Raw genomic sequence first — 27,906 nt, 5'->3', positions numbered from 1 at the left:
TGACTCCAAATCCAGACCTCCATGGGTTAAAAAATTTGATTTCCATTTTTTTTTATTTTTGTGTGATTTTGTTGTCAGCACATTCAACTATGTAAAGAACAAAGTATTTCAGAAAAATATTTAATTAATTCAGATCTAGGATGTGTTATTTTTGTGTTCCCTTTATTTTTTTGAGCAGTGTATATATAGAGATATAGAACTCTATATATATTTATATAACACCCTAACTACAATTTCTTCTTTTTGAACCAAAAAAAGAAAAAATTGGCAAAAAAAAATCAACACAGATGTGAAAAAAAAAGCACAAAGAATAATACCCAGGTGCTGATCAGACAGGTACGCACTGAACAGCACTTAGCGGTCACAGCTCGCATGCAGAAAAATTGGAGCAGAGCTGGAATTTGTAAAAAAAATATATATAAAAAGACCAAAAAAAAAAGCGCACGGACCAAATGGCATTCGTAAAAAAAAGTATAGGGGGGAGGGAGTTGGGGCGGGAAGAGACAGGGACGGAGGGGGGTTTAGGGATCTGGAACAGCTACAAATGAAAAAAAATGAAAAAAATCAGTGTAGCAATTCCAGATGTTCTTCTTTTCTTCTTTGAGCAGGAAAGGGTTAAAAGCGCAGTGGTGGTGCACCACAAGTCCCAGCAAGCCAACAGCAGCACAGAAAAGGACAGAACCTCTCTGCAGTCACCAGCTAGAATAGTTGCATGCAGGGAAGTTCAGCCCTTTCCTGTGCAGCTATAGTGCTGCCATTGGCTGGAGCTTTGTTCCAGCCAATCGCAGCTCTGGCAGGAGACCCCAAACACCGGTGTCCCCTGCCTCACCTCCCCCCGCCCAGATGCTTCTTACAGCTTCTGGCGCTGCGATGTAATGGTCTTCATTTTCCGTCCAATTGGAGCGCTTGGAGCTGTAGGGGGGTGGTGCAGCACTATGGTGCCCTTACCTGGCATGGCCGCCTGCCGGTAAGAGCAGCCATGCCCCGATTGTTCTCCAAAGCTCCACAGACCTTGTGCCATACATGTAAGAGGTCCTTAAGGGGTTAAAAAGCACAGGTTTCTTATTAAATTTGTAACATCTTTGCCTGCCCAAGCTTCAGAAAATCAACATCAGACTTGTGCTATAATTTATGCCAGTTTCTGATGTAAATTATAGTTAATCTGTGCTACTCCCACTAAGCCCTTCCCACTTGTATCAAAAGTGTTGAGTGTGGCATAAATCCTGCCCTTGCTTCTAACATGTGAATAAGGCTTAAGCCAGGTTTAATTTTCAGAGGGTTTCTGTATTTTCAGCTGTAGCTAACCATAAGAATGTAAGATACAAAAGCTCCCAGTAGTATTAAAATCAGGATACAAAGACATACAGTATACAGGAAAAATACTATAAAACAATAATATCACAATTGTGTTTTGCTAATTATAATCCAGTGTCACAAAACATGTAACTTATTCTTTTCTACTAAACTATGACTAGTAGAGAGAAAAAAAATCTGTTTGCATTATTTGAGTTTCTTCAGAAATCAAGCATGTCCATGCTTGTGCAATTGAGGGCTTGGCAGTGCACTTCCTTCTTACCCGGCGTACTATTCTCTGGATCATACAACACAGCAAGCTAACATAATGCTGTTGGTTCACTTCGCTGTACAATTTCTGATACCTACGAGCCTTTTTGTGATAGGTAAGTCTGATGCTCTCTTTGTGCTCTATCAAACTTTCTAACTCTCAAGTAAAAAAACGCTGAAGTCAGTTAGTTGGATGTCTAATATATCCAATAAATGCTTTCCATCCACAGCCTGTGCTAAGCAATGAGAGAGCAATGCCTTGGGCTCCCTTATTTCCTGGAATGATAAAACCTTTATTTATGGCATATGTTTTGTACTAGTTTGTAGCTGTAGTTATTTGTATTAGTTTTGCTGAATGTCTTGAATATGATCACTTATGTTAACACTTAGTTTACAGAAAAGCTTACATATAATTAACCCCTTCCTGACATGGCAATTTTCCATTTTTGCGTTCTCATTTTTTACTCCCTGCCTTCTCCCAGCCATAACTTTTTCATTTTTCCGTTCACATAGCCGTACAAGGGCTTGTATTTTGTGGGACAAATCATACTTTGTAATGCACTCTTTAATATTGCATATGATATAGCTGGATGCTGGAAAAAAAAATAATCAAAATGGGGTGGATCAGTACAATTACAATGATACCACATTTATATAGTTTTTCTTGTGTTTTAATTTAAAAAAAATGATAAAAACTTTGGATTTTTTTTTTCTTTTCATCAACATATTCTGATCCCCATAACTTTTTTACAGTTATGTCTACGGAGCTGTGTGATGACTATTTTTTATGGAATAATCTGTAGTCTTTATTCATACTGTTGTGGGGTGATTATAGTGAGGTGAAGCAATGAAAAAACGGCAATCGGCCATATTATTTTTTTCATTACACCATTCATCGAATGGCATGATTTTTTTTATTGCTTATTTTTATCTCCATTTTGGGGAAAGGAGGGTGATTAGAATTTTTATTTATAAAAAAAAAAATGATTTTTTTTTTTAAAAACGTAACTTTTTTAACCTTTTTTTGACTGCAAAGTGGACCCCAAAATGCATTCATTAGATTACCTTTTGTATAAAGTAATGGAATTGTATCCATTAAAGAATACAAAGATCACTATATTCCAATGCAGTGCTGCCACCTGCAGGCATGCATTGGAATATACAAGTAATAGGCCTAGACCTTGTACACGCTCTGGCTTATTACTTCTATGGAATGCCTTCCCCAACCTCAGCCAGGAGAAGCCAGTTCTGCCCGTGAAGGGCACACTTAGGCACCTTTCACACGGGCGATAATTCAGCGCGGGTACAATGCGTGAGGTGAACGCATTGCACTCGCACTGAATCCGGACCCATTCACTTGTCACCGCCAGCTCTCTGATAAGGTCTGGCAGACGTTCTTCTGTACCTCTTGCATGATGTTCTTTGTTTTGGTTTCACTTTGTCATCTCCTTTCCTTCTCCCAGCTGTCACCTATTTACATTAATTGCCTCCCTTTATATTCCCTCCCATACTGCCTCACTTTGCCGTTTATTCTACTTCCTGGATTGAAGTGTTCACTGCTGGAGACTTCTGTTACTGCTTGTTCAGATAAGTCCTTTCATGTATTGTGTTTCCTTGCTGGCTTGATTCTAGGTGACCCTGACTCCCTCCGTATTAAGTGCAGGGAGCCGGTGGTCGTGTCCCCTCACTATTATAGGGTTTTCAAGTGTTACAAAGTCTAGGTACGAGGGCATGCAATCGTCTACCTCTGAGACCCTTGTATGTGCTTAGCAGTCAGGGGGAGCTCTTAGGGTTTTATACCTTTACGCTCCTTAGTTTGGGATCAAGCCAGTCGGATGTTTATCCATAACTTTCAGCTATCTGCAACATCATCCGTGACATTATAAACCGTCATTACCGCCTTAAGCATGGATCCGGTTTCAGCCTTGATTGACCGCATGCAAGGTCTTTCACTGGAGGTAGCAGATGTCCGTAAAACTGTGTCTCAGTTTCAGGTGACCGGTTCTGCTTGCGTTCATGGAGTTTGTTCCGAGCCTAAGATCTCGCTTCCGGATACGTTCTCCGGGGGTAGTGAGAATTTTGTTCGCTTTAGAGAGGCTTGCAAACTCCATTTTCGCCTACATCCCCATTCCTCTGGTGATGAGGAGCAGAGGGTGGGAATCATCATCTCGCTGCTCAGGGATAACGCTCAGTCTTGGTTTTCTTTGCTGCTGGTGGGGGCACGGCCCCTCCGATCGACGGATGATTTTTTGTAGCCCTGGGGCAGATATATGATGACCCGGATCGTATTGCTCTGGCTGAATCCAAACTGCGTCTTTTATGCCAGGGTAAACAGTCCGCAGAGATATATTGTTCTGAATTTCGGAGATGGGCATCTGATACTGGTTGGAACGATGCTGCACTCCGAAGTCAATTTTGCCATGGTCTTTCGGAGGGATTGAAAGATGCATTTGCTTTTCATGAGAGACCTGCCTCGTTGGACTCTGCCATGTCTCTATCTGTTCATATTGACAGGCATCTTAGAGATAGAGGATAGACAACTCCTTCCTGTCATATTCAGTCCAAGGACAGTGGGGCAGTCTCATTCAGTGCGCAGGGGCCTCATTCTCTCTCAATCCCCTCTGAGCAGGAGGCCATGCAGCTGGGTTTGCTTGCCTCTGATAGTAGAGGAATCAGCTCTCAGAGGAGGGTTTGTTTCTGTTGTGGGGGTATAAATCATTTGGCTAAAGTTTTTTCTAAGTTGGATTTAAGAGGGGCATACAACCTAGTCAGGGTCAGGGAAGGGGACGAATGGAAGACGGCCTTCAATACCCCTGAGGGTTATTTCGAGAATTTGGTTATGCCCTTTGGTTTGATGAATGCTCCGGCCGTCTTTGAACATTTTGTGAACAGCATTTTTTATCATTTAATGGGGAAATTTGTACTGGTGTATCTAGATGACATTTAAATTTTTTCTCCTGTTTTCAAAACTAGGGACCAGTACTACGTCAGGTCTTGCTCATTCTGCGGGAGAATAAATTGTACGCTAAACTGGAAAAATGTGTGTTTGTGGTTCCGGAGATTCAATTTCATGGTTTTCTTCTCTCCGCTTCTGGTTTTCGCATGGACCCTGAGAAGGTCCGCGCTATGCTTGATTGGGAGCTTCCTGAGAATTAGAAGGCGCTGATGCGGTTTTTGGGTTTTGCCAATTATTACAGGAAGTTCATTTTGAATTATTCCTCTGTTGTTAAGCCACTCACTGATATGACTAAAAAGGGGGTAGATTTTTCCTCCTGGTCGGTAGATGCGCTTAAGGTCTTTTCTAGTATCAAAGAGAGTTTTGCTTCCGCTCCCATTTTGGTACAACCTGATGTCTCTCTACCTTTTATTGTTGAGGTGGATGCTTCTGAGGTGGGTGTGGGTGCGGTCTTATCTCAGGGTCCCTCTCCTGCCAAATGGCGACCGTGTGCCTTTTTCTCAAGGAAACTCTCCTCCGCAGAGAGAAATTACGATGTGGGAGATAGGGAGTTGTTGGCCATCAAATTAGCTTTTGAGGAATGGCGCCATTGGCTAGAGGGAGCCAGACACCCTATTACCGTGTTTACCGACCATAAGAATCTGGCCTACTTGGAATCAGCCAAGCGTCTGAACCCGAGACAGGCCAGATGGTCTTTATTCTTTTCTAGGTTTAATTTTGTTGTCACGTTCCGCCCTGGGGTTAAAAATGTGAAGGCTGATGCCCTGTCACATTGTTTTCCGGGAGGGGGGAACTTTGAAGACCCGGGTCCCATTTTGGCTGAAGGGGTGGTCGTCTCTGCTCTTTATCCTGATTTGGAGGCAGAGGTTCAGGCAGCCCAGGCAGAGGCTCCTCATCTTTGACCTCCTGGGAGGTTGTTTGTGCCTCTCGCATTACGACACAAGGTTTTTAAGGAGCACCACGATACTGTCCTTGCTGGGCACCCGGGGAGTAGAGCCACAGTTGATCTCATTGCTCGGAGATTCTGGTGGCCGGCTCTTCGTAAGACGGTTGAGGGTTTTGTGGCAGCCTGCGCTCGTGCCAAGGTCCCTCATTCACGGCCATCGGGTTCTCTCCTCCCGTTACCCATTCCTTCCCGTCCTTGGACGCATCTGTCCATGGACTTCATTACGGACCTGCCTCGTTCCTCAGGGAAGACTTTGATTCTGGTAGTAGTGGACCGTTTTAGCAAAATGGCGCATTTATTCCCTTTCCTGGGTTACCCAATGCTAAGACACTGGCGCAAGCATTTGTTGATCACATTGTCAAATTGCATGGCATTTCTTCAGACATCGTTTCTGATAGGGGCACGCAATTTGTTTCCAGATTCTGGAAGGCCTTCTGTTCTCGCTTGGGGGTTCGGTTGTCGTCCTCTTCTGCTTTTCACCCGCAGTCGAATGGTCAGACCGAACGCGTCAATCAGAATCTGGAGACATATCTGCGCTGTTTTGTGGCAGAGAAGCAGGAGGATTGGTGTTCTTTTTTGTCCCTTGCTGAGTTTGCTTTAAATAACCGTCGTCAGGAGTCCTCTGATAAGTCACCATTTTTTGGTGCATATGGGTTTCATCCGCAGTTTGGGACATTCTCTGGAGAGGGGTCTTCTGGTTTACCTGATGAGGAGAGATTTTCCTCGTCTTTGTCATTTATTTGGCAAAAGATTCAGGGTAATCTGAAGAGGATGAGTGAGAGATATAAGCGTGTGGCGGATAAGAGACGTGTGCCTGGTCCGGACCTGAATGTTGGATATCTGGTATGGTTGTCTACAAAGAATATCAAACTGAAGGTTCCCTCCTGGAAGTTGGGTCCTAAGTTTATTGGGCCTTACTAGATCTTGTCCGTCATCAATCCCGTTGCCTTCCGTCTTGATCTTCCTCAGACTTGGAAGATCCATAATGTTTTTCACAGGTCCCTATTAAAACCGTATGTCCAACCAACTGTACCCTCCTCTTTGCCTCCTCCTCCGATTGTTGTTGATGGTAATCTTGAATTTCAGGTCTCTAGGATTGTGGATTCTCGCATTATCCGCGGTTCTCTCCAGTACCTCGTTCATTGGGAGGGTTATGGTCCTGAGGAGAGGATGTGGGTCCCAGTGGCGGACATTAAGGCCACTCGTCTCATCAGGGCTGTCCATAGGTCCCATCCTGAGAAGGTGGGCTCTGAGTGTCCGGAGTCCACCCGTAGAGGGAGGGGTACTGTCACCGCCAGCTCTCTGAGAAGGTCTGGCAGACGTTCTTCTGTACCTCTTGCATGATGTTCTTTGTTTTGGTTTCACTTTGTCATCTCCTTGCCTTCTCCCAGCTGTCACCTATTTACACTAATTGCCTCCCTTTATATTCCCTCCCATACTGCCTCACTTTGCCGTTTATACTACTTCCTGGATTGAAGTGTTCACTGCTGGAGACTTCTGTTACTGCTTGTTCAGATAAGTCCTTTCATGTATTGTGTTTCCTTGCTGGCTTGATTCTAGGTGACCCTGACTCCCTCCGTATTAAGTGCAGGGAGCCGGTGGTCGTGTCCCCTCACTATTATAGGGTTTTCAGGTGTCACACAGTCTAGGTACGAGGGCATGCAATCGTCTACCTCTGAGACCCTTGTATGTGCTTAGCAGTCAGGGGGAGATCTTAGGGTTTTATAGGGGTCACCTTTATGCTCCTTAGTTTGGGATCAAGCCAGTCAGATGTTTATCCATAACTTCCAGCTATCTGCAACATCATCCGTGACATCACTTCAATGGGGCTGTGCAGATGAGTGGGGATTTTCACCCATCACTTGTGCCTTGCGTGAAAATCGCAGCATGTTCTATATTCTGCGTTTTTCACGCAATGCAGGCCCCATAGAAATAAATGGGGCTGCGTAAAAGATTTTCACGTATGGTTGCTAGGAAATGATGTTAGTAAATTGATTAAAGTCAATTTACTGTATTATTTTCCATTATAACATGGTTATAAAGGAAAATAATAGCATTCTTAATACAGAATGCTTAGTAAAATGTTGCTTGAGGGGTTAAAAAAAAAAACAATTAACTCACCTCATCCACTTGATCGCTCAGTCGGCATTGTCTTCTTTATTCTTCTTTGAGGACCTGCAAAAGGATAGAAGGATCTTTTGCAGGTCCTCAAAGAATAAGAAAGAAGACAATGCCAGCTGCGCGATCAAGTGGATGAGGTGAGTTAATTGTTTTTATTTTTTAACCCCTCAATCGACATTTTACTAAGCATTCTGTATAAAGAAAGCTATTATAAGGGAAAATGTTATAAGGGAAAATAATAACATCTACACAACACCGAACCCAAACCCGAACTTCAGTGAAGAAGCTCGGGTCTGGGTACCAAATTCAGTTTTTTTATCACGCGCGTGCAAAACACATTGTACCCGTGCTATAAAAACTGAACAACGCAATGCAATCGCAGTCAAAACTGACTGAAACTGTGTGCGCACTCCCGCGGGTTTCCCGCAATGCACCTGGGACTAGAGTTGAGCGGACACCTGGCTGTTCGGGTTCGACGAGTTCAGCCGAACTTGAAAATAAAGTTCGGGTTCGGGACCCGAAATTGAACCCGAACCCCATTGAAGTCAATGGGGACCCGAACTTTTGGGCACTAAAATGGCTCTAAAATAGTCCTGGAAAGGGCTAGAGGGCTGCAAAAGGCATCAAAATGTGCTTAAGAGCATGGCAACTGTTCTGCAAACAAATGTGGATAGGGAAATAGGGAAACATAAAATACAGAAAAATTTTAAATAACAATCTGGATCTAGGAGTAGGAGGTTGAGGAGGCGGTGGATGTGGCGGTGTAGGTGGAAGCAGCGGTGAAGAAGGAATAGGTAGCCAACACTGATTTGTGTTATTTTTTATTTTTAAATTGGGGTATCCCCCAAAATATTGGGACATATAACAAAATATAACAAAGAATAAGTGCACTTGAGTACAAGAATGGATGGTTGAGGCTGGTATAAATGTCTATTCTGCACAAGGTACGGACAAGTCCTGTGGGATCCAAGCCTGGTTCATTTTAATAAACGTAAGCTTGTCCACATTGGCTGCGGCCTGTGATAATGCTCTCTGGCGTGCTAAACACACGTTCACACTATACACTGGCTGCAGGGCAGGTCAGCACCTCCAAGGCTGACAAAGCTTTTCCACATTTTGGCCATGCTAACCCTGCCTTCTCAGGTGCTGGCGATGCCCCAGCTGCATTGGCGACCTCTTCCTCCTCCTCTGTCTTCGCCTTGTGCTTCCACTGTGCCCCCGCTGTCAGGTGGGAATGCCATCAGCAGCGTGCGCTTGTAGTCGCGCATCTTCCGATTAGTAACAGATGTTTTCACAAAATTTTGTTCCCTGTCAGCAATGCAGAGCAGGGGTTCATTCACGGCAAAAGGGGGTTCATGTCACCCAGCAATAGAACAGAGGATTTTGAGAGAACGAGGCCCATGTCACCCAGGCACAGCAGGGGTTCATTCACGGCAAAAGTGGGTTCTTGTCACCCAGCAATAGAACAGAGGATTTTGAGAGATTTAGGCCCCTGTCACCCAGGCACAGCAGGGGTTTATTAACTGCAAAACTAGCTTCATGTCACCCAGCAATAGAACAGAGGATTTTGAGAGATTTAGGCCCCTGTCACCCAGGCACAGCAGGGGTTCATTCACGGCAAAAGGGGGTTCTTGTCACCCAGCAATAGAACAGAGGATTTTGAGAGATTTAGGCCCCTGTCACCCAGGCACAGCAGGGGTTTATTCACTGCAAAACTAGCTTCATGTCACCCAGCAATAGAACAGAGGATTTTGAGAGATTTAGGCCCCTGTCACCCAGGCACAGCAGGGGTTCATTCACGGCAAAAGTGGGTTCTTGTCACCCAGCAATAGAACAGAGGATTTTGAGAGATTTAGGTCCCTGTCACCCAGGCACAGCAGCGGTTCATTCACGGCAAAAGTGGGTTCTTGTCACGCAGCAATAGAACAGAGGACATTGAGAGATTTAGGCCCCTGTCACCCAGGCACAGCAGGGGTTCATTCACTGCAAAACTAGCTTCATGTCACCCAGCAATAGAACAGAGTATTTTGAGAGATTTAGGCCCCTGTCACCCAGGCACAGCAGGGGTTTGTATATGCCAAAAATTGTAAAATGTCACCCGACAATTGAAAATAAGAATTTTTTCAATTTAGGGCACTAAAATTGGCACTTTTTTGCATTAAAATGGCTCTAAAATAGTCCTTGAAAAGGCTAGAGGGATGTAAAAGGCAGTAAAATGTGCTTAACAGCATGGCAACTGCTCTGCAAACAAATGTGAATAGGGAAATAACTTAAAATAAAATAAAATAACTAAAATTACAAATTATTAACCTGCAACTCAGAGGAGGAGGTGAATATGGAGTCAGAGGTTGAGGAGGCAGTGAATGTGGTGTTGTAGGTGGAGGCAGCAATGGAGGAGGAGGTAGCCAACAATGTTTATTTTTTATTTTTTATTGGGGTAGGTAGCCCCTAAAATATTAGGACAAATAAAAAAATTTAAAACAAAGAATCATTGCACTTGACCTGAGTACAAGAATGTATGTTTGATGGTGGTATAAATGTCTATTCTGCACAAGGTACAGACAAGTCTTGTGGGATCAAAGCCTGGTTCATTTTAATGAACGTGAGCTTGTCCACGTTGGCTGTGGACAGGCGGCTGCGTTTGTCTGTAATGACTCCCCCTGCCGTGCTAAATACACGTTCAGACAATACACTGGCTGCAGGGCAGGCCAGCACCTCCAAGGCATAAAGGGCAATCTGGAGACCCAGAAGTTAAAGGGGGAAGACCCGTCATTCAGTACTTGTAGGCGTGTGCACACATACTGCTCCACCATGTTGGTGAAATGCTGCCTCCTGCTAAGACGTTCCATATCAGCTGGTGGTGCTGGTTGTTGTGGCGTGCTGACAAAGCTTTTCCACATTTCGGCCATGCTAACCCTGCCTTCTGAGGTGCTGGCGGTGCCCCAGCTGCGTTGGCGACCTCCTCCTCGTCCTCTGCCTTCGCCTTGTGCTTCCACTGTGCCCCCGCTGTCAGGTGGGAATGCCATCAGCAGCACATCTACCAGCGTGCGCTTGTACTCGCGCATCTTACGATTAAGGACGGTACGTTGTCCTTGTAACGGGGATCCAGCAGCGTGGCCACCCAGTGATCAGCACAAGTTAGAATGTGGGCAACTCGGCGGTCATTGCGGAGACACTCCAGCATGTAATCGCTCATGTGTGCAAGGCTGCCCAGAGGCAACGAAAAGCTGTCCTCTATGGGAGGTGTATCGTCTGTGTCCTCTGTATCCCCCCATCCACGCACCAGTGATGGCCATGAGCTGGTCTGGGTGCCACCCTGCTGTGAACATGGTTCCTCCTCCTGCATCTCCTCCTCCTCAACCTCCACCTCCTCATCCTCCAGAACTGTGCCCTGGCTGGACAATTGTGTACCTTGGGTTTGTGGGTGCAGGAACCCACCCTCAGAGCTATTTGGGAATGACTGGCCGGAAACCCTACGAAATTATCCCTCTTCCTCCTCCTGTGCCACATCCTCTTCCATCGTTGCCAGGAGCGTTTTTTCAAGGAGGCATAGAAGTGGGATAGTAACGCTGAGAACTGTGTTATCGGCACTGGCCATGTTGGTGGAGTACTCGAAAACAGCGCAACAAGGAACACAGGTCTCACATGGAGGCCCAGTCATTGGTAGTGAAGTGGTGCTGTTCCGCCGAGCGACTCACTCATGCGTGCTGCCGCTGAAACTCCACAATCGCCTGCTGCTGCTCGCACAGTCTGGCCAGCATGTGCAAGGTGGAGTTCCACCTTGTGGGCACGTCGCATATGAGGCGGTGAGCGGGAAGGCCGAAGTTACGCTGCAGTGCTGACAGGCGAGCAGCAGCAGGGTGAGAACGCCGAAAGCGCGCACAGACGGCCCACACTTTATTGCAGCAGCTCTGACATGTCGGGGTAATTTTTAAGGAATCTCTGCACCACCAAATTCAGCACATGCCCCAGGCAAGGGATGTGCATCAAACCGGCTAGTCCCAGAGCTGCTACGAGATTTCGCCCATTATCTCACACCACCAGGCCGGGTTTGAGGCTGACTGGCACAAACCACTCATCGGTCTGTTGTTCAAGGCCCGTCCACAGCTCCTGCGCGGTGTGGGGATTGTCCCCCAAACAGATAAGTTTTAAAACTGCCTGCTGTCGTTTACCCCTGGCTGTATTGAAGTTGGTGGTGAAGGTGTTTCGCTGACCGGATGAGGAGCTGGTAGAGGATGAGGAAGCAGAGTAGGAGGAGGAAGCAACAGTAGGCAAACTGAAGCGCCCTGCAATCCTCGGTGGTGGAAGGACATGCGCCAAACTGCATTTACCCAGTGTGCTGTTATGGAGATATAATGGACCTGACCGTGCTTACTGGTCCACGTATCCGTAGTCAGGTGCACCTTGCCACAGATGGCGTTGTGCAGTGCACACCTGATTTTGTCCCCTACTTGGTTGTGAAGGGAAGGGATGGCTCGCCTTGAAAAGTAGTGGCGGCTGGGCACAATGTACTGTGGGACAGCCACCGCCATAAGGCCTTTAAAACTATCCGTCTCCACCAGACGGAATGACAGCATTTCAAAGGCAAATAATTTAGAAATGCTGGCATTGAGGGCTAGGGATCGCGGGTAGGTAGGGGGGTACTTCCTCTTCCTCTCCAGCGTTTGGGATATGGAGAGCTGAACGCTTCCGTGTGACATTGTGGAGATGCTTGGTGACCCAGGTGTTGCTGGCAGATCCTCTGTTTGTGGGGTGCCAGGTGGCACTGTCACTCCAGAGGTGGATGAAGAGGCCGCGACTGCAGCAGTAGAGGAAGCAGTAGGAGCCAGAGGTTTTTGAAGTGTCTACTCCACTGCAGCTCATGCTTTGCACTTAAATGCCTGGTCATGCAGGTTGTGCTCAGGTTGAGAACGTTTATGCCTCACTTCAGGCTCTGATTGCACAGCGTGCAGACCACTCGTGTCTTGTCGTCAGCACATTGTCTGAAGAACTGCCATGCCAGGGAACTCCTTGGAGCTGGCGTTGGTGTGCTCGGTCCCTTGCTGCGGTGGGTAGTAGGAGGCGTACTGTCTAGAGGTTTGCTGCTCCGCTTTTGCACCCTGCTCCCTCTTCTGCTGTGCTGGTGGCTCTGTGCGACCACCGCCTCTTCCTCCGAACTACATAGGTCACTCGTATGACCTTGATTCCATGTGGGGTCAAGGACCTCATCGTCCTCCACATCATCTTCCACCCAGTCTTCACCCCTGACTTCCTTGTCGGTCTTCACACTTTCGAAAGCCCCAGCAGTTGGCACCTGTGTTTCGTCATCATCCGAGACGTGCTGCGATGGTCCTCCCATGAAATCATCTTGAAAAATAAGTGGTTGGGCATCGGTGCACTCAATTTCTTTCACTTCTGGGGCAGGGCTAGGTGGATGGCCCTGGGAAACCCTGCTAACAGAGTCCTCAAAAAGCAGAAGAGACTGCTGCATGACTTGGGGCTGAGACTGCTTGGCTGATTTGCAAGGGGGTGAGGTGAAAGACTGATGGACATCGGCTGCAGGTGCCAACTGTGGTCTTTCAGCAGGAGACTGGGTGGGAGACAATGTGAAGGAACTGGATCCACTGTCAGCAACCCAATTTACTATCACCTGTACTTGTTCAGGCCTCACCATTCGTAGAGCAGCATTAGGCCCGACCAAATACCGCTGCAGGTTTTGTCGCCTACTCGCACTGAGGAAGGGTTTTCACTTGTGCGTGTAGCTGGCAAAGATCGACCACGTCCTCTCTCTGCAACAGGAGCTTCACCAGCAGCACCACGACCTGAGCCATGTCCCTTATTTGAAGCTGTCCTCATATTTTTCCATTTTAGGATCTTGCCCTAAATGGGTGTTTAATTAATAGTTGAATAGAACGACAGTATGTAAAGGGTGTATCTCACACGGCCTGAACCAGACTAGGCCTCAATAAAACATATTTCAAATGCCTAATTCAAACCCCTGTATGTATTAAAGGGAATCTGTCACCTATTTTGACCATATAAAACCGTTAAAATAGCAATGTGCAATAAAGTACCTTCTTACCTACATGTGTCTTCTTTCTTTTATTCAACTTTTCATTCTTATAAAAAAGCGATTTTTCTGATATGTAAATGAGGTTCCAAGGTGCCCAGAGGGGCGTTATTACTCTACTCTAGTGCCCAGTAACGCCCCTCTGCAGTGCCTACGGCGCCGCCCCCTCCCGATTACGTCATTTAATTTATTCACTACATCGGGCGTTCCTTCCTCCTCTCTTGGCCTACGGCGCCGCCCCCTCCCATTACGTCATTAAATGTATTCATAGCATCGGCCCTCCCTTCCTCCTCTCTTGTCCTCCGAAATCCCGCACAGGCGCAGTATCGGTGAGTGCCTGCGCCTGCACGATTCTCCTGTTCCAGAGGGCAACAGCCTCAATATTATCACTGGGCATGCGCCGAGCCCAGTGACATAACCGATACTCACCGATACTGCACCTGCGCGGGATTTCGAAGGACAAGAGAAGAGGAAGGGAGGGCCGGTGCTATGAATACATTTAATGACGTATAGGTAGGGGGCGGCGCCGTAGGCCAAAAGAGGAGGAAGGAACGCCCGATGAAGTGAATAAATTAAATGACGTAATCGGGAGGGGGCGGTGCCGTAGGCCAAGAGAGGAGGAAGCACGATGGTGCAATGAATAAATTAAATGACATGGTGGGGAGGGGGCGGCGCCGTTCGGCAAGTATGTGGGAGGACATTTATTTATGAGGAGGTGTGCTGGGCTTGGAAGAAAGGCCGGCTGGGCACTGCAGAGGGGCGTTACTGGGCACTAGAGCAGAGTAATAACGCCCCTCTGGGCACCTTGGAACCTCATTTACATATTAGAAAAATCGCTTTTTTATAAGAATGAAAAGTTGAATAAAAGAAAGAAGACACATGTAGGTAAGAAGGTACTTTATTGCAGATTGCTATTTTAACGGTTTTATATGGACAAATAGGTGACAGATTCCCTATAAGGGTGTATCTCACAATGACATCTGTATCAAAGGCTGCCAACGAAATTTTTTGTGCCCAAATGAGTGTTTGTTTAAAAACTGAAATTAACAGCAGTATATAAGCATGTAATTTCACATGTGCTGCAAGGCCTGAAAATAGTGTTTTTTGTCAAAAGAGTGTGTTTTTCAAACCCCAGAAAATGATGGGTGTATTTCTACCTTAATTTGCACACTGACTAATACAGATGTTGTAGATTGCCAAAAAAGTCTTTTTTTGCTAACAGAATATGAAAACTGTATATATTAAACTTGAATTTAACACTTGCAGATCTGGAAAATACTGTTTTTTGGAAAAAAAATTGTGTGTTTTTCAAACCCCTGAAAATGATGGGTGTATTTCTACCTTAAATTGCACAATGACTAATACAGATGTTGTAGATTGCCAAAAAAGTATTTTTTTGCTAACAGAATTTGAAAACTGTATATATTAAACTTGAATTTAACACTTGCAGATCTGGAAAATACATTTTTTTGAAAAATAAAATAGTGTGTTTTTAAAACCCCAGAAAATGATGGGTGTATTTCTACCTTAAATTGCACACTGACTAATCCAGATGTTGTTATTTCCCCTTAAAAAAATGGTGATTTGCAATGTCCCAAAAGCTCAGATGCAGTGCTGGTGCACTGAGCATGCATAAAATGGCCGCCGCCGCCACCCACCTAACTAACAGAATTCTAAAAGTTTGTGTTTTTTAGACAATGAGCTCAGGGCAGGGTAAAACGACAGTGCCCTGCACCCACACAACTATTTGTCTGTAGATCGCTGAGTTAGATTCTCTCCCTGAACTCACAAGTCCAGCAGCATCCTCTCCCTACACTTGTAACAGCAGAGTGACTTTCAGCGCTACGTGACTCAAGCTTATATAGAGCCTGGGTCACATGCTGCTCTGGCCAATCACAGCCATGCCATTAGTAGGCCTGGCTGTGATGGCCTCTTGGGGCAAGTAGTATGCCGCTTGTTGATTGGCTGCTGTGCAGCCTTTCAAAAAGCGCCATGAAAGCGCCGAACACCGAACCCGAACTTTTATGGAAATGTTCAGGTTCGGGGTCCAAATAACCTTAAGTTTGGTTCGCTCAACCCTACTCGGGACGCATCCGGAGCAAATCCGGGACGCCCATCTGAAAGATGCCTTACAGGTTTTTTTACCTTCCAAGTGACACGCTCACATTTGACCATAGCATCTGAGGGGTTAAGCGTCCGCATTCGGCGTTATCGCTGATCGCAGGCATTAGCCCCAGTTGTCTGCTGTGTGAAACAGCATGCACCGGGCAGCTATGGTGATCACTCTGCTCTGGAGTGGGAGCCATCTTTAAAGATCTGACATCCGCCGTACTATTGTGTTATCTGTGGTGTTCCATAGGAGTGCAGGTAGCATCTACTAGATTATCTGTATTCAGAGTATTATCACTGTGTTATCTGTGGTGTTGCACAGGACTGCAGACAGTGTTGGACTGGGGTGCCAGGGGCCTGATAGTTAAAGGGATATTCCCAGCAGCGGTTCCCTGTCAGTACACAACTGTTTCTGCATCCTCAGGATCCATTCGTAAATTGTGATGCTTTCTGACCTGGCTGTCAGGGGGTCTTATGGGGCAGGCGCCCCAAGAAACTGAGTGGTTTGTGTGGTAGTAAAGACTTCCAAAGAGTGGAAAACTGATCATACTGTAAATATTTACTGATGTTATAGAGATCCAATAAAAATTGTCAGCGATTCCAATTTAGAGGTATGATACAGATTATTCTTTGTATAAAGAAAGCATCCATATTCAAAACCTCTATATACCATTCGTCTACAACGTATAAAGTGTATGCCTGTAAAATGGAGGATGAAAGGACACAGAATATGCTGTCTTTTCAGTTAGTTACTAGTTATGGCATCATACAGCCCTGTAATGGCCATTTATTTATATTGCTGTATCCTTTCATCCTCCATTTTACAGGCATGCGTGTTATAAGTTCTAGAAGAATGACAGGTCGAGGCTTTGGGTATAGCTGCTCGCTTTATACATTTATTCTGTATCATACTTCTTGATTGGAATCACTGGCAATTTTTATTGGATCTCTGTATCAAAAAATATTTATGATCAGTTTTGTAAAGATATTAATAAAATTGAATTTTTATGGGGATTATTAAAAGCTCTTGATGCATTTTTGAATAGGGACATTATACAATGTCTAACATATATATTGCCTTGTATGTAGCAGGCTAAGCAATTTTGGTATAAACCAAATAAATTCAATAACTATTTGTTTTGTTTTATAGGGTATAATGGAAACAAGGTCAGGCCATTTCTGAAATACTATGAGACGGCATCATATAACAGGGATGATATTTTTAAAGATCATCTAAGATCAAAAAGAGCTACAAATCAAGAACAAAACCCAATGCAGCTAGAGATATCTGGGTACAATAGGTAACAAGTCTATTCTGCGTATAATTCAGAAAATCAAAGAAGAACCAGCTGTTTTCATTTTAGCATACAATCCATTTGGGCTAATGTACCATATATGAGGTCAATGGTCCACATTTACCATTGTGGCTGTGCCTGAGCCTGAAATCTAGCTTAATTTGCAGCAAATTTTGGGGCCTTTTTAGTGCATCTCATTTGAGACATGTTTATGAAGCAAAAAAATAAAAAATTATCGACTAAAGCCCACATGAAAACTGTATGGCGATACTTAAACTGTCACTAACCTTTCAGCAAACTTTGTATTAATCAATAATATAGTGTGTGTACATGATGAATAACACTATTTCTGGACACTATATGACTTGTTTCTGGTTAACAGTTTCTTTTAATCATAGTGAATGTCTAGTTTTCAGTTCTCTCAGACACAGTGGAACGAGATTTGCTCCAGAGAGTAGAGGAGAATCTGCAGTCCAACCTTCTCTTACTCACTCAGAAGTAGCCCCAGGGTCATAGAGAATATAACAGTGAATAGAGATGGCCTTGCGGTTTCCCCGGTGGTCATTTCGCGGCGAACAAGCGAACATATGGCGATGTCCGCCGGCGCCATATTCTTTTGCATTGTGCCTAACTTTGGCCCATGACACATCCATCAGGTGGGACAGGACAGCCAATTGAGATGTTTCAGCACATGGACACTCCCCCTACCCTATAAATAAACCCGATCTGGCAGCCATTTTACATTCTGTTTTTTGCCAGTGTAGGGAGAGGTTGCAGTGTGGAGCAGGGCCAGACTGTTAGGGACACAAATCGCTAGCTAATAGGGCCACAAAAGTCCTTTTAAGGACTGGTATAGGTGTGCTATCGATAGGTCAGAGGGTCATTTTGAAAATGACAGGCAGAGGAAGAAGCAGGCCATTCTGCAAGGGTGGTAGGGGTTGGTCAGGTGCATCAGGCTGGAGCCTAAGTGGGAAGTTGGAGAAGGTGCGTGCGATTACGTTAAAGGACGCACCAGAGATGGCTAAGTGGCTCACTCAGCTTTCCGCTTCTGCACCCTCCTCATCTTCTGTATCAACACTCTCCTCACTCTCTGCTGTGTGCACCCCCAAAGACACCACCACCACCATAGCCCCTCCACTTGAGTCAGAGGAATTATTTTGCCATCCATTCTCAGACTTTACCGAAGCACAGCCATTCTTGGCATCGGATGAGGAAGAGGAGGTAGCAACGGCCGCCACCCAGCAGTCTGACGGCAGTACCCAGATCAGCCCAAGGAGGGTGGTCCCCGCTGTTGCAGCCTACTCCGAGATCTCTAATGTCAGTGGTGGTGAAGGTGACAATGATGACGTGTCGATGGATGTCATGTGGGTGCCCACAAGAGAGGAAGAGGAGAGGAGTTCAGAGGGAGAGAGCAGCAGACAGTGAGAAGGAGGAGAAGCAGTCAGAACTCGCAGTGCACAGGAGGCAAAAAGCAGACGGCAAATGTATTTGGAGCGAGCCATCCACCATGCATGGTCGCATCTGGCGCTCCCAGGATGCCGGCACATGGTACCGCAGTGTGGGCTTTTTTTTAACCGGTCAGCTGCTGAAAATAGTATTGCCATCTGCAGCCTGTGCTGTCAACGCATAAGTCGCGATAAGTCCAACACTCACCTAGGGAAGACCACCTTAAGAAGGCACCTGGCCACTCATCACCGAGCCCAGAGGGAGCAACACCGTCAGAACTCACAAAACCACACTCCCGGTGCTCCACATTCTGCCTCTTCTCCTTCTCCTCTCTCCTCCCATTTGTCCTCCACTCCACCTTCCACTGTGCCATCGTCGTGTTCATCTTGCAAAAGGCAGGCTTCTGTGGCCCAAATGTTCTAACGCAAAAAGTTGATGATGCCGGTTAACCCTCTTGCCCAATGGGTAACCACCTGCTTGTCAGAACTGCTAGCCCACCAACTACTGCCATATACACTGGTGGACTCGGAGGCCTTTAGAAAATTTGTGGCCATTGGCACACTGCAATGGAAGGGTCCCCAGAAGGAAATATTTCTCCCAGAAGGGCATCCCAGAGCTATATTGCCACGTTCAGCGGCAAGTGAATGTATCTCTGGCACACAGTGTCGGTGCCAAGATACATCTGACCACAGATAAGTGGTCTAGCAAACACGGGCAAAACAAGGTACATAACTTTTACTGCCCACTGTGTGAACCTTCTGACGGCTGTCAAGCATGCAACCCGTGGCACCCGTGTGGATTTGGTGTTACCGCCATGGATTGCATGCAGGCCTGCCTCTTCTTCTCCTCCTCCTACTCCATTCTCCATCTCCTCCTTTTCCACTGCTACTGCCTCTTCCGCTGAACCCCCAAAGCTCCCCAGAACCTATTCGATGTGCCAGTTGAGACATTGCCATGCTGTGCTGCGGCTGTTGTGCCTGTAAGCCAAGAGCCACACCGGTTCTGCACTGCTTTCAGCTCTGCAGTCACAGGCCAATCAGTGGCTATCCACGCTCAATTTGACAGTTGGTAAAGTGTTGTGCGACAATGGTGCCAATCTGCGGAGCACGCTGAAACAGGGCAAAATGACACACGTGCCATGCATGGCACATGTCCTGAACTTAGTCATGCAGCGATTCGTTGCCAAATACCCCGGGTCCAGGATGTCTTGCGGCAGGCCAGGAAAATCTCTGACCATTTTAGAAGATCTTACACAGCTATGGCTCACCTTGCTGACGTTCAGTGGTGGCACCACTTGTCTGTCAGACGTCTGATTTGTGACAGCCCGTCGCGCTGGAACTCCACCTTGTATATGCTTGATAGGCTGCTCCAGCAGAAACGTGCTGTTAACAACTACCTGTACGAACTTTGCAGCAGGACAGGTTCTGGGGAGCTTGGTTTCTTTTCACTGTGCCAGTGGCTCCTCATGCGCGATACATGCAGAGTTCTGCGGCCATTTGATGAGATCAACAAACTGGTCAGTCACAGCCAGGGCGCCATCAGTGGCATCGTACCTTACACCTTCTTTCTGGAGTGAGCATTACAACATGTCATTGATCAAGCAGTCAAGGAGCAGGAGCTGGAAGATGAGTAAGTCGCAATGCTCAATGACTTCCCAGGGGGGCTACTCCATCTGAGACAAGTCAACAGGAGTCTGAAGAGGAGTCAGAGGAGGATGGTGCCTGGGGGAAGGAGGAGGAGCAAGAAGAGCAAGGCTTTAAACTTTTATGGGATCCCTGGTGTTGTCCGTGGATGGGGGGGGGAGGAGACCGAGGACAACATTCTCCTGGACAATGAGCAGGAGCCAGGCCGCTCCACCGCTTTCAATATAGTGCAAATGGGGGCCTTCATGCTCCAGTGTTTGAAGAGGGACCCCCTATAAAAAGCATAAAGGGCAAGGACCAGTACTGGGTGGCAACGTACTTAGACCCCCGGTACAAGCACAAAATGTCAGACACATTACCAGCATCACAGAGGGCTGTCATAATGCAGCATTTCCAGGCCTTGCTGCGAGAGATGCTGCATTCTGCTGTTGGGACCGCTGGCAGAGGAATTTCCACCCACAGAGAAGCAGTTGCGTGTACCAATCCTACCGCGCTTGCAAGAAGTGGGCAGTTTGAAGATGTGTTGGTCACTTCGGATATGAGATCATTCTTGCAGTCAACCCATCGACAGCCGCCCTACGGATCCAGCCTCAGGGAACGCCTAGAGCAATAGGTGTCCGACTACATCGGGTTAACGGCTGATGTGGATGCTCTGAGAAGCGAGGAACCCCTGAACTACTGGGTGTGCAGGCTTGCCCTGCGGCCAGAGCTGGCACAATTTGCCATGGAACTCTTGGCTTACACCTCGTCGAGTGTCCTTTCCAAAAGGATGTTCAGTGCAGCAGGGGGGATCGTGACCGATAAGTGCACTCGCCTAACTCATGACAGTGTGGACTACCTCACATTTCTAAAAATGAATAAGGCATGGATCTCAGAGGAATTCAACACCTGTGACGACTACGTTTAATTGAATTTCCTCATGCCAGCCCACACATATCCGCCACCACTCAGAACAAAGACTGGTCCCTGTCTAAGGCCTCATGCACACAACCTTTTTTTTTGCGGTCCGCAAAAACGGGTCCCGTTTTTCCGTGATCCGTGACCGTTTTTTCGTCCGTGGGTCTTCCTTGATTTTTGGAGATCATGAAATAAAAGTCGTTTTGGTGTCCGCCTGGCCGTGCGGAGCCAAACGGATCCGTCCTGACTTACAATGCAAGTCAATGTGGACGGATCCGTTTGACGTTGACACAATATGGTGCAATTGCATACTGATCCGTCCCCCATTGACTTTCAATGTAAAGTCAGAAGTTAATATACAATAGGATCAGAGTTTTCTCCAATCCGATGGTATATTTTAACTTGAAGCATCCCCATCACCATGGGAACGCTTCTATGTTAGAATATACCATTGGATTTGAGTTACATCGTGAAACTCAGATCCGACAGTATATTCTAACACAGAGGCGTTCCCATAGTGATGGGGACGCTACTAGTTAGAATATTCTACGAACTGTGTACATGACTGCCCCCTGCTGCCTGGCAGCACCCGATCTTTTACAGGGGGCTGTGATCAGCACAATTAACCCTTCAGGTGCCGCACCTGAAGGGGTTAATTGTGCGTATCATAGCCCCCTGTAAGAGATCAGGGGCTGCCAGGCAGCAGGGGGCAGACCCCCCTCCCTCCCCAGTTTGAATATCATTGGTGGCCAGAGTGCGCCCCCCCCAGCCCCCCCTCCCTCCCTCTATTGTAATATCATTGGTGGCCAATGTGCGGCCTCCCCCAGCCCCCTCTCCCTCCCTCTATTGTAATATCATTGGTGGCCAATGTGCGGCCTCCCCCGGCCCCCCCTCCCTCCCTCTATTGTAATATCATTGGTGGCCAGTGTGCGGCCTCCCCCGGCCCCCCCTCCCTCCCTCTATTGTAATATCATTGGTGGCCAGTGTGCGGTCTCCGTTGGCCCCCCCTCCCTCCCTTTATTGTAATATCATTGGTGGCCAATGTGCGGCCTCCCCTCTCCCCCCCCTGCTCGATCATTGGTGGCAGCGGAGAGTTCCGATCGGAGTCCCAGTTTAATCGCTGGGGCTCCGATCAGTAACCATGGCAACCAGGATGCTACTGCAGGCCTGGTTGCTATGGTTACTTAGCAATATTACAATATTAGAAGCATCATACTTACCTGCTGCGCTGTCTGTGACCGGCCGGGAGCTCCTCCTACTGGTAAGTGACATGTCTGTGCGGCGCATTGCTTAATGATCTGTCACTTACCAGTAGGAGGAGCTCACGGCCGGTCACAGACAGCGCAGCAGGTAAGTATAATGCTTCTAATATTGTAATATTGCTAAGTAACCATGGCAACCAGGCCTGCAGTAGCGTCCTGGTTGCCATGGTTACCGATTGGAGCCCCAGCGATTAAACTGGGACACCGATCGGAACTCTCCGCTGCCACCAATGATCGGGGGGAGAGGGGAGGGCACACACTGGCCACCAATGATATTAATACAATAGAGGGGGGGCCGGGAAGGGCGCACACTGGCCATCAATGATAATACAATAGAGGGAGGGAGGGGGGGGGCCGGGGGGGCCGCACACTGGCCACCAATGATATTACAATAGAGGGAGGGAGGGGGGGCCGCACACTGGCCACCAATGATATTACAATAGAGGGGGGGGCCGGGGGAGGCCGCACACTGGCCACCAATGATATTCAAACTGGGGAGGGAGGGGGGTCTGCCCCCTGCTGCCTGGCAGCCCCTGATCTCTTATAGGGAGCTATGATATGCACAATTAACCCCTCAGGTGCAGCACCTGAGGGGTTAATTGTGCGGATCACAGCCCCCTGTAAGAGATCGGTTGCTGCCAGGCAGCAGGGGGCAGTCATGTACACAGTTCATAGTATATTCTAACTAGAAGCGTCCCCATCACTATGGGAACGCCTCTGTGTTAGAATATACTGTCGGATATGAGTTTTCACAAAGTGAAAACTCATCTCTGAAAAAGCTTTTATGCAGACGGATCTTCGGATCCGTCTGCATGAAAGTAACCTACGGCCACGGATCACGGACACGGATGCCAATCTTGTGTGCATCCGTGTTCTTTCACGGACCCATTGAGTTGAACGGCACAACGGCCACGGATGCACACAACGGTCTTGTGCATGAGGCCTAATGTAAATACAGCGGCATTTTCTGTCCGGTGAATGCCTAATGTTTGGGGCCTGTACTCCACTGGCCTGCAGTAAAATTGTTATCCAATGACCATCTAATATACCTCCAGCCACATAATCACTTGATGTTTTCTGTCCGGTGAATGCATAATATTTGGGGCCTGTAATCTAATTGGCCAACAGTAAAATTGTTATACAGTGACCGCTTAATGTACCGTCCTACAGCCACATAATCACTAGATGTTTTCTGTCCGGTAAATGCCTAATGTTTGGAGCCTGTACTCCACTGGCCTGCAGTAAAATGTATTTCCATTGACCATCTAATATACCTCCAGTCACATGATCACTTGTTCTTTTCTGTCCATTGAATGCAGAATTTTTGGGGCCTGTATTCCACTGGCCCGCAGTAAAATTGTTATCCAATGACCGTCTAATATACCTCCAGCCACATAATCACTTGATCTTTTCTGTACGGTGAATGCATAATGTTTGGGGCCTGTACTCCAGTGGGCTACAGTAAAATTGTTAGTCAGTGACTGCATAATGTACCTCGAGCCACATAATCACAATTTCTTTTTTGTCAGGTTAATGCCTAATTTTTAGGGCCCATACTCCTGTGCCCTATAATAAAAATTTTCTAGGCTCCAGCAGGGCACATTTTTGAGAATTTCCATTTAAAACGCATAAAAATGGCCCATGATTAAAATACATATTTTTTGTTGGAATTTGTATCTTTGATCCCCCTCTAGTAGGTCACTGTCCATGTTGTGGGACTATTTGTGCACTTCTAGTAAGTACACTGCTCAAAAAAATAAAGGGAACACTTAAACAACACAATGTAACTCCAAGTCAATCACACTTCTGTGAAATCAAACTGTCCACTTAGGAAGCAACACTGAGTGACAATCAATTTCACATGCTGTTGTGCAAATGGGATAGACAACAGGTGGAAATTATAGGCAATTAGCAAGACACCCCAATAAAGGAGTGGTTCTGCAGGTGGTGACCGCAGACCACTTCTCAGTTCCTATGCTTCCTGGCTGATGTTTTGGTCACTTTTGAATGCTGGTGGTGCTTTCACTCTAGTGGTAGCATGAGACGGAGTCTACAAGCCACACAAGTGGCTCAGGTAGTGCAGCTTATCCAGGATGGCACATCAATGCGAGCTGTGGCAAGAAGGTTTGCTGTGTCTGTCAGCGTAGTGTCCAGAGCATGGAGGCGCTGCCAGGAGACATCAGGAGAGGCGCTACCAGTACATCAGGAGACGTGGAGGAGGCCGTAGGAGGGCAACAACCCAGCAGCGGGACCGCTACCTCCGCCTTTGTGCAAGGAGGAACAGGAGGAGCACTACCAGAGCCCTGCAAAATGACCTCCAGTAGGCCACAAATGTGCATGTGTCTGCTCAAACGGTCAGAAACAGACTCCATGAGGGTGATATGAGGGCCCGACGTCCACAGGTGGGGGTTGTGCTTACAGCCCAACACCGTGCAGGACGTTTGGCATTTGCCAGAGAACACCAAGATTGGCAAATTCGCCACTGGCGCCCTGTGCTCTTTACAGATGAAAGCAGGTTCACACTGAGCACATGTGACAGACGTGACAGAGTCTTGAGACGCCGTGGAGAACGTTCTGCTGCCTGCAACATCCTCCAGCATGACCGGTTTGGCATTGGGTCAGTAATGGTGTGGGTGGCATTTCTTTGGAGGGCCGCACAGCCCTCCATGTGCTCGCCAGAGGTAGCCTGACTGCCATTAGGTACCGAGATGAGATCCTCAGACCCCTTGTGAGACAATATGTTGGTGCGGTTGGCCCTGGGTTCCTCCTAATGCAAGACAATGCTAGACCTCATGTGGCTGGAGTGTGTCAGCAGTTCCTGCAAGACGAAGGCATTGATGCTATGGACTGGCCCGCCCGATCCCCAGACCTGAATCCAATTGAGCACATCTGGGACATCATGTCTCGCTCTATCCACCAACGTCACGTTACACTACAGACTGTCCAGGAGTTGGCAGATGCTTTAGTCCAGGTCTGGGAGGAGATCCCTCAGGAGACCGTCCGCCACCTCATCAGGAGCATGCACAGGCGTTGTAGGGAGGTCATACAGGCACGTGGAGGCCACACATACTACTGAGCCTCATTTTGACTTGTTTTAAGGACATTACATCAAAGTTGGATCAGCCTGTAGTGTGGTTTTCCACTTTAATTTTGAGTGTGACTCCAAATCCAGACCTCCATGGGTTGAAAATTTTGATTTCCATTTTTTTATTTTTGTGTGATTTTGTTGTCAGCACATTCAACTATGTAAAGAACAAAGTATTTCAGAAGAATATTTAATTAACTCAGATCTAGGATGTGTTATTTTTGTGTTCCCTTTATTTTTTGGAGCAGTGTATTTGGTGGCTGCAAATATGACCTGAAGGTTTTTCAGGTTGTTTGCCTGCTATTAAAGTGAATGGGGCCTGCCGCGAACTTGCGGTTCGCGAACATTTGATCGTGTTCTCGCGATCGCGTTCATGAATTGTCCCGGCCGATGTTCGGCCATCACTAACAGTGAAGTAGTGACCTGTATTGTTGTGAATAAAGCACTTAGGAAGTTTATATCTCTGCCCATATAGCTCCACAAGTCTGCCTGTCTATGTGTGTTCTCATTTAGCTCCTGCTCATTTCTCCCCCCACCTCGCTCCACAGACTTGCATTTACATTTGTAATACAATCCTTCTGTGGAGTGCTCGTCTGTTTTGGACAGGATTAAGGACATTTTTGTGAAAAGCAATTAGCACGGGGTTGGGGGCGTGGTAAACAGCTGATAATATGAACTTGTCAATTGTACTATTTATTTATGCAAAGTTGTGTGAAAAGTTAGTGACCATTTGTAATACTGATATGATATAAAATGCAGGTTTTATTTATTCATTTTTATACATGGGAGATAAATGTTTTTTTATAGGCTTGGGCGAATCGAGCGTCAGATCATAGGTCCGAAGTCGATTCATTCAAAAACTTCCATGTTAATGCTGTTTCCGTACAGCATTAAAATGTATTGGCTCCGTGGAGCCAAACTACGTCTTAGTAGAAGTCAGACTTCGGTGAATTACTACTGTATTCATATCTGCGTATTTAAAAACAATTTAACCTAGGAATCTGAAGTGAGCTTTGGTACCGAGGTACCAGCCAGTATCAAAGCCCACTTCTTAATTTGCTGTCAGGCAGAGTCAGTTCTAACTATGCCCCGATTGACAGGCTAACTAAGCTCACTTTTTCACCCTTCAAAATGAAATTAATTGGTGTAAAAATGAAAAATGTCAACAATTGTTTTGCACAAATAAAAGCCCAAAAAGTTGCAAAGCCCTATTTTGCAACTTTTTGAAGCCAGAATTCTGGAGTCAAGCTTGATAAATCCCCCATTGTATTTATTATTGTTTCTGAAGTGTCTACCTACTTTTCACACAATGCTGTTGCAAGTTGCAGTATAAGGCTGCATTCACACGTCCGTGCTGTGTTGCGGACCCACAAATTGCGGGTCCGCAACACACCAGCCCGGCACCCCCATAGAAATGCCTATTCTTGTCCGCAAGCTGCGGACAATAGGACATGCTCTATCTTTTTGCGGAGTTGCGGACCCAAAGATCGGGGCCGCGCACCGCAAATGCGGATGCGGACAGCACACTGTGTGCTGTCCGCATCCATTCCCTCCCCATAGAGAATGAATGGGTCTGCACCCGTTCCGCAAAATTGCGGAACGGATTCGGACCAATTTTGCGGACGTTTGAATGGAGCCTTAGGGCTCATGCACACGGCTGTAGCCATTTTTGCGGTCCGTAAAGTGATCTGCAAAACACAGACACCGGCCATGTGCGTTCCTCATTTTGAGGAACGTAACGTCCGGCCCTCTTTAAACAGTCCTATCCTTGTCTTTAATATGGACAAGAATAGGACATGTTCTATTTTTTTGCGGGTGCTGTGGAACGGACATACGGATGTGGACAGAACACTGTGTACTATCCGCATCTTTTGCAGAACCATTAAAGAGAATGTGACTGCATCTGACCCGCAAAAAATGTGGATTGGATGCGGAAAAAAAACATGGTGGCTTGCTTGAGCCCTAAGCCTGGCACACACATTGTTAAATGTGTCTGGCCGCAGAGGTTCTGCCTGTGTCTGGCTGTGGAGGTCCAGCCAGCAGTCCGCCATCTCCCACTCACTTTTTGTAAAAGTAGTGAGAATAGTGGTTGAAAATGTCACAAAAGGTACAAAATGGCACTTTGGCACCATAAAACCAGGGTATAAGCTTTATACATTTCCCCATACGATTTGAGCATTATAATGATTTAAAGGCTGTGTAACCCTTAGAGTCCTGGAATCTATTGAATTACACTCAGGGCCGGATTAACGTAGGGGCTGATGGAGCTGCAGCTCCAGGCCCCTACCATAAAATAGGCCCATCTGCCAGCCAAAAGGCCGTCGGGAGGGTTAAAAGTCCTGTGTTGTACACAGCGCAGCGTCACATAGCAGCACACAGACAATGACGCAGGCAGCAGGGAGCCTGAGGGAGGGACTCGGGAGGAGCGTAATATGAGCCTAGAGTGGAAGCTGCTTCTGCCAGCCCCTCCCCTCCCCGCCCACCAACCAATCAGAGCTGAGGCAAGGCAAGCCCTAGCAGCTCTGAGCTGTCTG

At 46.9% G+C, this 27,906-nt stretch overlaps 1 protein-coding gene across 1 annotated transcript in view; it reads left to right on the top strand.

Moving 5' to 3' along the window:
- Window positions 1-1,580: 1,580 nt before the first annotated feature.
- Window positions 1,581-27,906, top strand: part of LOC120989514 (disintegrin and metalloproteinase domain-containing protein 10-like) — a 257,328-nt gene continuing 231,002 nt past the window's right edge. The window contains exons 1-2 of the mRNA XM_040417664.1: window positions 1,581-1,679; window positions 16,895-17,045. Of these exons, the coding sequence (XP_040273598.1) occupies window positions 1,622-1,679; window positions 16,895-17,045 (209 nt within the window). The 5' untranslated portion in view covers window positions 1,581-1,621. The remainder of the gene's footprint in view (window positions 1,680-16,894; window positions 17,046-27,906) is intronic.

Source organism: Bufo bufo, chromosome 2 (assembly GCF_905171765.1).
Source record: "Bufo bufo chromosome 2, aBufBuf1.1, whole genome shotgun sequence".
In the NCBI taxonomy this organism is placed as follows: Eukaryota; Metazoa; Chordata; class Amphibia; order Anura; family Bufonidae; genus Bufo; species Bufo bufo.
Note: the sequence above shows the minus strand (reverse complement) of the source record. Positions and strands in the feature narration are given on the sequence as shown.